This window comes from Equus asinus, chromosome 9 (genome assembly GCF_041296235.1).
Source record: "Equus asinus isolate D_3611 breed Donkey chromosome 9, EquAss-T2T_v2, whole genome shotgun sequence".
Taxonomy (NCBI): Eukaryota; Metazoa; Chordata; class Mammalia; order Perissodactyla; family Equidae; genus Equus; species Equus asinus.
The window spans coordinates 80,317,886-80,327,864 of NC_091798.1; the positions used below are offsets into that span (position 1 = coordinate 80,317,886).

The following is a 9,979-nucleotide window of genomic DNA, read 5'->3' on the forward strand; positions in this document are numbered from 1 at the left end:
CGGCGTCCCACATCCCACAACTAGAAGGACGTGCAACTAAGATATACAACTGTGTACGGGGGGGTTGGGAGAGATAAAGCAGGAAAAAAAAAAAAAAGATTGGCAACAGTTGTTAGCCCAGGTGCCAATCTTTGGAAAAAAAAAGAATATTGGTGAGAAATAAAAAGACAGTAAAGTAAAATTTCCTGCAAGCTAAAACAGCTTCTGGAAATTCTTTTTTTTTTTTTTTAAAGATTGGGCACCTGAGCTAACAACTGTTGCCAACTTTTTTTTTTCCTCTCTGCTTTTTCTCCCCAAATCCCCCCAGTACATAGTTGTATATTTTAGTTGTGGGTCCTTCTATTTATGGCATGTGGGACGCCGCCTCAGCATGGCCTGACGAGCGGTGCCATGTCCCCACCCAGGATCTGAACCAGCAAAACCCTGGAGCGCCAAAGTGGAGTGCGCGAACTTAACCACTCGCACTCGGCCACGGAGCCAGCCCCTGGAAATTCTATCAGTAATATGTTTCAAGGTCTCAAGTAGTAGGTATAGTACTGACTTATAAAAGCTAGGGCATTCTAGTCACTTAAAGACAAGAACAATTTTAAAAGTTTGCTGACTTTCTCTAAGAAAGGTACTTAAATACTATGCAAAACTGCCACACAATGGTCGAACTGTTTTACACTGGTATTCAATCATTATCTCCAAGTATTTATAATTTTGGTAATAAATGTTCAAAAGAAGTGAGGTCCTGGCTGAGGTTTGGAAATATTTTTATTATAGTGAGGTTTTCAGTGAAATGCTACCCAATGAAACAGATGTATTTATATTAGGAGATTTAAGATAAGAAATAAATTAATTTTAAAAGTTAACAGAAATACTTTTGTGAGATACCAAAATAACAAAATCTTACATTATGATCATTTTTGTGATTATCAATGAGTAGATAACTTTCGGACATTAAATTGAAAACCTGGGTTTATTGTTATTTTTAATTGATTTTGTTGACTTTTATGAATTTTCATTTCATCTATAAAGCCAAAACGTTAACAACTTAAAACCAAGTGGTATTAAGATTACATGAATTAATTTATGTGAACGTATGTTGCAAATCATAAGGCATTAAGCAAATATATTTTTTAGGTTTTTTCAAAAGATCTTAAAATATTGCGCCTCCACTAAAAGTAGACAAATTTGTTCAAATGTCAATTTATTTTACCAAAACCTTTCAGGAAATTAGTTAAGATTTCAGATAAACAAATACATAAATGCACAAACATACATACACACACCAAACACACACCCCCGGAATTAGTGGTATCTGACAAACGATACACTAGTGAATCAGACTTGTCATTTACTTAAAGTCCAATTCTCAATCAAGTGATTTAACAAAATAACATTTTAAAGCTTCCAGAATTTGTCTTAGAAGAAAAAACAAATTGTTCTCATTTTGGCTGTTCAGCCAATGTCATTTAGATGAGTCCCTACCAAAAAGACAGAAGTCATTAGAGAATTGAATTCAGTGTGCACCAGATACGACCAAACCACATTTCTGATTTCAGCATAACCTAGATAGGTCAATTATTATGCTGGCCACTATAAGACTTTCCTTCTTAGGAAAACCTACAGCCAGTGGTGAGGGAAAAGTCATGGCTGCAAATTGTTCCTTTATTTTGTTTTCTCACAATTTGGTCGTCTTAAATGTCCTAGTTAATTGGCAGAGATTTACACAAGAAGAGTTCTAAATGACAAATCTTCAGACCATACCTGATGCATTTACCCCATCCTGCACCCTGAGCTCAACAGAATATATAACAGAAAAGTGATAAACTTCTTCTAAATGCATCCTAGCTATTTTATCTACTCTCCCTATTGACCCAGCAATTCCACTCCTAGATATATAACCAAGAGAACAGAAAACATATATTCACACAAAAACCTGTACACACATGTGCATAATGTGTCAAAAAGTAAAAATCACCCATATGTCCATCAATTGATGAATGGACAAACAAAAAGGAGTATATTCATACAATGGAATATTATTTAGCCATAAAAAAGTAGTAAGTAGTGATACAAGCTACAGCATGATGAACCTTGAAAACATTATGGTAAGTGAAAGAAAAGAGACCATGTACTCTATGATTTCACTTATATGAAATGTCCAGAACAGGCACATCTGTAGAGACAGAAAGTAGACTCGTTGCCACCAAGGACTTGGGGGTGGAGGGAGGATGAAGAGAGAAAGTTAATGGGTACAGGATTTCTTTTTGCCATAATGAAAATGTTCTGGGATAGAGAGTGGCGACAGTTGCACAACCAACCCTGCACTTCCAGCCATCTCCTTCTCTTCTTTCAACAGTTTCAGTCAAGGTGATCTAATGTGTATCTAGGACAAGATACCTGGATCCTTCTTACATCTGCACCTTTGATCTGAGCTACTCCCCAGGCCCTTCTCTGACCCTCTCCTCCAGCATTCTGTAAGGCCAGATCAAGTCCCACTTTTTCCAGAACACTTTCCATCCTGAGCTGACTAGTCTGCTAGAGGACAGGTCAGCCTTCTTTGTTTCATAGCTGCTCATCAACACTGTTGAATTTAATTGAATAATATAAAATGACTCTGTAGCTGCAGATGGGGCTTCCTCTTTATATCACAGATTGAAAATAGAGAAGATAATGCAATTCTTTCATATATGTTCTCAAAATTATACTGATCACTTACAAAACTTGTAGCTAAAACACTTCTATTATGCCTTCTTTCAGTTAAACATTATTTGAAAAATGAGAAATGTATTATTTTACCCCCAAACAATTACATAAGTACAACTTTGCAAAAACAGTGTTGCATTAAAAGATGAGCTAAATTGAATTACTGCCCCAGGACATGGATTAAAGGATAATATCATTCCAGTTATCCTAACAAAAGGATTATCAAAACATATAGTGGTTCTTTCAGAGGAATATGAGTATAGACATGAAGTATATTAATATTACCTAATTATCAGAATTCATGACTAACGAAGCTAACAAAATCTTATTTTCAATTAGCAAACCAACACAAACCTTTGAGTTATTTCTGCAATATGCCTCAGAGCACTTGTTCATTTGTTATAACACTTTAAAAAAAAGTCTTTTCTCTTTTACACATATTCTCCAGAGAATTCTTTCTTGCAAAGAGAAAGTCAACATAAATAATTAAGAAGTGCTTCTTCTCTGTTAATTTTGAGTCATCTTATTCAATTATATACATACCCTCTGTTTATTGTGCATACTGTATGTAGAAATAAACAATTAAGAGTGCCACACAAGGGCTGGTCCCATGGCCAAGTGGTTGTATTCGCGTGCTTTACTTCGGCGGCCCAGGGCTTTGCCGGTTCGGATCCCAGGGCAGACCTAGCACCCTCATCAATCCATGCTGAGGTGGCCTCCGACTAGGAGAACCAGAAGAATCTACAACTAGAATATACAACTACGTACTGGGGGGCTTTGGGAAGACGAAGAAGAAGAAGAAGGAAAAAAAGAAGATTGGCAACAGATGTTAGCTCAGGTACCAATCTTTTTTAAAAAAGAAAAAAAAGAGTGCCACACAATGCATTTTGAAGGTATATTTTATTTGAAGCTATTCTATATCTTTCAGCCTGTGCCACATTTCAATAATGACTATTTAATAATTACAATCATCCCCTTATTAGCTTGGCATTTCATTTTCCTCGCCCCATGACACCCTATGGTAAAGGCAAGGAAAACTCTCTGTTGATTAGTTATTTAACACCAGCAGCAAGAACTACGCTGGAGGGAAAGCCACTTGGAGAGGATTACACAAGAGCTACCGCTCAACAGCCTCAGACAGAGAGCAGCAAATTATAAACCCAAGTACTTCGTTGCGTGTAACCAAATTGGCTAGTTGAAATGCTAATTGCCTTTCAGCAAAACTAAAGACGGACAGGGGACCTTGTGCTTCAGAGAATGAAATGCATTTTTACTCCACTTCTGCACTATTGTCTTGCTGAGAACGATTTGAAATCTATTCATAAAGGTAGCTCTTTCCCTAACCTTTAAATGTGGGAAATTTATTTAGCCCCACCAGCACCTCCAATGTGCTGATGTGCCAAGACGCGAACAGATGGTTGGACCTAAGCCACGTTAAGCCCCTAAGAAAGAGCAGGAAAGAATTCTCTGCTCAAATATATAGCACAAATCAAGAAAATGTGCCTAAAAAAAGGAATTTTGAATAACAAATAAATTCATGAAATAAAAATAATCAAATAATATAATCTTTAAACCAGGAACATTTCTAACATAATTACATTCAAATGCATATGGAAAGAGCTATCATTGTCTCTCTGAAAAAGACCCCCAACCTCCCTTTATATCCAATAATTCTGTATTAGTTCAAAACTCATTTATGGACAATTATTCCAACAGCCAGTTTTCCCTCTTTATATGAAGAGGGTTCATTCTGGGCTTTCAGAATCCTGAATAAAGGAATGAGAAATGCCCTGTCGACACCCTGCCTCATTCTGAGGTATAGCCAGACTTACGCCTGACTGCACCAGAAAGGGCCCCATGACCACCTGCCCAGCAGCCGGGGGATGGACTTGCTCTGGTACATTTTAAAGTGTATAGTGTGTCACAGCGGAATCAGAAAACACAGCCTTTGTATTACCACAGCCTCCTGTGTCCCAGCTCCACCCTTCTCCTCCTCTGCCACACCTCTCTCAGAGCAACAGAGCTGGGGTGCTGGGGCTTCCTGTGTGGCCTGACATCCTGGCATATAGGGGAACCCTCCATACATGCAAAGATGCTTCCTGTCTTCCCAGTCCTGCCTTGTGAAGGGAGAAAAATAGACGTGTATGCGTGGGGAAATCAATTCTCTACACTACTTCATTCTGCATGAGTGATAGAAGGAGTCCGGTTTATTAAGAGTACGTTGATCATCATTTCTCAACAAATATCTTTATTTATATATAGTTTGAGCTAACTGAGAGTGATAGAGTACTAAGACTAAACAGAGCTTTAAACTGTAAACGGTTTCAATAAATAATTCAGTTCTCATCCTGATTCGGCAGGAGTTAAGGGAAGAAAGACATCTCTCTGGCTGGATGTTCACCTTTGGACCATGGGGTTCCTGGTGATTTTTCTTTTTTTCTGTAATGTTTGAATTTCCTACATGACTTTGTATTATCTTTACAATCAGAAAAAACAGTTATTTCCAACTCAAAGAGAGAGGGAGAAAGAAATGTACGCTCCACTGTGTCTCATACTTAGCCGTGTGTTTTTTTCCCACAAAATCAGGGAAATGCCCATCCAAATCCCTCCATGGTAACACACTACACTCTATAATCAAATTAAACAATCATCATCTCAGGAGCTCGATATGCTTTATAAGCATCTGTAAATTGTCTAGTTGCCCTCTGTGTGAAAAAGTGGTGATGGCGCAGTGCTTCCACTGTGCAGATTTTGGACCCAGTGCATAAAATAATGACTTGTCACAGGTATAGGTCAGAAAGCCATTTATTCAACATATTAACCACTTTCCTAAACCCTAGAATTCTAGAGAAATATATTACACAGTCCTTGTCCTCAAAGATTTTGTATCCTAATTGGGACACCCTTGAAGTTTTCAATAACAGTAGGACAGCACTATACAAAAGGGCATGAGGCAGCATTGGTTGAATGGCAATAAATCAAACATTTAATGACCAAGTTAACCTGATATCATGTTTCTCACATATTAGTTTACAGGAATGTACAGGTGACTAAAGTCATAAATGGGAAAATAGGATATGTGACTCGAAGAGAGACTCTTAACTTTTCTAGGTTTCTGTTTCCCCAAATATAAAATAAAGGGCTTGCTCCAGTTTGGCTCCAAATCTCCTCCCAGTGCTTAAGGATTTCAATGTGTTCAGTCTACGACTTTCTAACGATAAAGGATCATACACCTGACCTAAGGCAAAACGTATTTTCTTTGCGGGTGCCCTCAGAGCATAGATCTTTCTGCCTCACTTTCTTCATCTGCAAATCAGGATAATAGTATTTGACGATTAAATTTAAAGTTACTTTTTTTAAAGGGACTAGAAGAATTCCTGGCATCCAGTGGACATTCAAAAAACAGGGCATACTATTATCATTCATCGTGGGAATGTGAACAGAAGGGTTTAGTCACAGCTAATTCTGCCGTGAACACTGTTTTTCTTTGGGTGTAGATGGGCAAGGGCACCTCCAAGTAGAAAGAGATCTGAAATACTTTTGCTTAACACTAGCCTCTGCCTTCCCAGATTATTTCTAATCGTTATTTTTATCACCATAAAAGGATATGTTTCCAAATATATCTCACGTTATCATTTTCTGACAATGAATACAATTGGCATTCAATATTTGATAAATAATATACAGCATAAAATTGTAACTTATTAAAATAGAATAAATGTTGACTGATACATTATTTTTATATCTGATGATGTCAAGATTCAGTGTTGTTACATAATTTACCTTCACTGCATTATGGACTTTCATTTTAGTCTAAGATTATTTCTTAGCTGGTGCTTATAGGCAGTTTCCGCTTTTAATCATTACATTAAGGATAATGTAGATACCCACAGCACTCAGGAAAAATCCTCGATCCAGCTCTTACTAACTGGGGAACTATGGACAAGGAGCTTAAACCTTCCATGCCTCGGTGTCACTATCTGTAAAGTGGAATAATACCATTTAATTTGTGGTATTGTTGTGAGTATTAAATAAAATAATCTATATAAAGGGCTTCTTAGGATTCATTACATAGCAGGCATTCAATGTGGGGTGACTGGTACTGTCATTCATCATGCAAATAAAAACGGAGATAGGATTCAGTCATACTTTCTTTCAGTGTATACATTTTAGTTCTTTTAAAACATTATAACCTTGAGACATATCATTTCTAGCTGAAATGTCTTCTCAACCACTTATAACAATCCCTTTACTTTATAGATGAAGAAACGAAGGCCGAGAAGGATGAGTGAATATCCAAAGTCACTGTAAGTTAATGGCACAGCCAGGACGTTATACATAATGGCATATATTTAACATATTTTAACAGAGTTCCGAGTGTATTTGGCAGTCCCCTTAAGCCTAGGAAATAACCCAAAAATAAACTGCTGGTGTTCATTTGTACCCTGACTAAAACATCTTTTTGTCTTTTCTTTAATGCCTTTCCTGGCTTATTTTTTCTGTTTATTTTTTTGGATCAATCTAGCTTTTTTGATAAATGACACACAAAGGGGAGGAAAAAACACTTTAGTAATTTAAGGTAATAACTTCAACAATTTTTAAATAATGCTGTATTAGTTAAGGTACATTTTTTTTAGCTTTATCCTAATTGTCAGTAATGCACCCTTAAGATTTGATATCAGTAACTTCTAAGTGTGCTGCTTACATATAAACAAATTACACACATTTTTAGAGGTTGTGGATTTCGTGAAATGTGAAAGGTTGGTTTAAAACAAAAGTTACACAGAATAAGTTAATACTGTAGCTTAAAATCAGTTTTTTTGACTGCCATAATTTCTTAGTCTTAAGAAAAAAATCAATTTTAAAATAGTTTGACACTAAAAATGTGTAAGCTTTTTTTTTTTTAAAAAAAAAAAAGCATTATTCTACAGCTCCAGATTAATTCCAAACTCTCTGAGCATATTTCACTGAAAGTTCTTCGACGCAGCGGTTACTTTGGAACAGCAGACTGATGTTGATCTCAACCTGCCCATTATTAATTATCACCTATGGCGCGCCATTCTTGATCGGTTATTTTCCAAGGAGACTTTTCAAAATTAAAGCTAGGGTTCGAGCTTCAAATAGGCAGAAAGAGAAGAAAGGAAAGTGCTCCCTCTGCTTTCTCACCTCTCACCCTCTTTGAGATCAGGCAGCTTCGGAAGGGGCAGGCGGCAGGCAGGCACTGCTGGCGGCACCGCCGCAGCGGAGGGCAGAGGCCGTGGGCAGCCCTGCCCCGTCCGCCGCAGCCCGTGGTGCCGGGTGCGCGCCCTGCCTCCCGGTGCCCTCGCCTCACACCTCCAGCAACAGGTGCCGGAGCAGCGACCCTGCGCCGCCGCGGATGCTACAGTGTTCTCTTGGGGCACCAGGAGGCTCGCAACACCATCCCCCAGCCGTAGCCTACCTGGCCCCGGGGACACCGACATCCGCGCGCCCTCGGTCCCCGCCGGTCCTCCCTTCGCACACCCTGGCTCTGCCTCTCGCTCGCGTCTCCACGCTTCTCCTGGGCTGCCGATTCTTTCTCCCGCTATCAGGTCACGACGGTGGCTCCATCCCCCTCCTTCTCATCCTCCCCCCTGCCACCTCCCCCTCCATCCTCCGTCTGCTCCAATAGGACTCGCGGCTCCCCGGGCTGTGCTCACCTGACCAGCGGAGCGGGGGTGGCCGCCCAAAGAGCGCGCCCCCGTCTGCGCAGCGGGCAGCCCGCTCCGCGCTCCGGCGTCGGGAACTCCCTGCCTCGGCCATCCCTAATGGACTCTTCCAGCAGAGAGGCGCCGAAGCCGACCTGCCCGCGCGCAGGAACGCGCGAGTCCAGCCCCTGCCCGCGCATCCCAGGCGAGGTGCGCTTTCCAGTGGGCCGATTTCCTAAACTTTCTAGTTTATACCCTTAGGCACAAGGATCCCCCCACCTACGCAGCCGGGCACTCCGCCCTGGGTACTCCACTGTAAGCAATTCCTGGTTTTCTTTCCAGGGAGAAAACCCACTTAGTGAGTCTTGTTCCTTTTCTAAGGACATGTCTTCTAACGTGACTGAGGCAGCCCCTGAGATGTTCCACCCCTTGAGAATTTGCGCATAAATTGATGAAATATTTTAGAAACGAGTAATGTACTCCAACATACACTTATAAGTAGAGACTGAGGTCAACATCTGCGTAATTTATCTGTTTCCTCGTTTGTAAAATAGGATTAATGATTCCTACATCATGTGACTGTTAGAAGGATTAGATGAATGAGATCGTTTTGTGAAGCGCAACTCTACACCTGACACGTGATAAACCCTCAACAAATGTTGGCAGTCGTTCCCAGGGCGTAAAAGTAAAGCCCGCAAGGTCAGACTATATCATGGGCAACGTGTAAATCCCCATCTGTACCAGACATTTTTAAGGTACACGCCGCATTCTTAGTTTCAGACCAGGAGGGAGATTAAAGATTAGCAATTAGTCCAACCACCTCACCGCTGATTTTGTGGACGAAAAAATTAAAATAAGAGCTGATCGAGTGGCTTACTTACAGGCAGAAGCAGAACTAGGTTCTAGGTCTCTTAATTCCAAATACCGGGCATGTTGGCACCCTTCGTAACAAATTGAAGAGGAATAACTAGAGAGTTACTTTGAGTTGCAAACTGCCATCCAGGAGTGCTCATGTAGGGTGATTATGAACCGTTGCTGAACGCCTCGTCTCAAAGCTGCAACAGTCAAAAACAGCTGGGCGTCAAAGGCAGAGGGTATGCAGGCAAAAGAATTCTCCTACAGAAACTGTGTGGGGATGCAAATACTGCCCTTCAAGGCCTCAGAACCTGTAGTGAGAAGAGCAACCTAAATGTTGGAGGACACTGAACAGCTTTCCTCTGAGGCTCCGCTACAAAGGTGGACCTGGGTCTAAAGCCGTAGGGTAAATCCATGGGGCACATTAAAAGAGTAAACACAGACGTGCTTACTGCCTCCTGCAGTAGAGAAACTGAAACTTGAAGACAATTTAAAGTCAAAACAGTGAATCAATTATCCATGTATTGATAATGTGAAACAGAAAACAATTTTAGGAAAATGTTTTCTAACATTATTTACTGTAAATGTGTGTTTACTCCGTTCATACACCCCATGTATTTATTTACAGCTTCTAGATTATTTAAAATATATTGCTAAAATATATATTCAACAATATTGTATTATGAGTATGCTTAAAGGCTTTATTTTTGGCTAAATGTTACTTTAATTTATTAAGACTGTGACAGTCAGTGTCTATCAAGAAA

General features: G+C 39.8%; 1 protein-coding gene across 1 annotated transcript in view; it reads right to left on the reverse strand.

The window, feature by feature from the left end:
- The window catches only part of ADGRV1 (adhesion G protein-coupled receptor V1), a 511,472-nt gene extending 503,182 nt beyond the window's left edge, over nucleotides 1-8,290 (reverse strand). The window contains exon 1 of the mRNA XM_044780002.2: nucleotides 8,135-8,290. Coding sequence (XP_044635937.2) covers nucleotides 8,135-8,156 — 22 coding nt within the window. The 5' untranslated portion in view covers nucleotides 8,157-8,290. The remainder of the gene's footprint in view (nucleotides 1-8,134) is intronic.
- Between the last annotated feature and the right edge of the window lie 1,689 nt (nucleotides 8,291-9,979).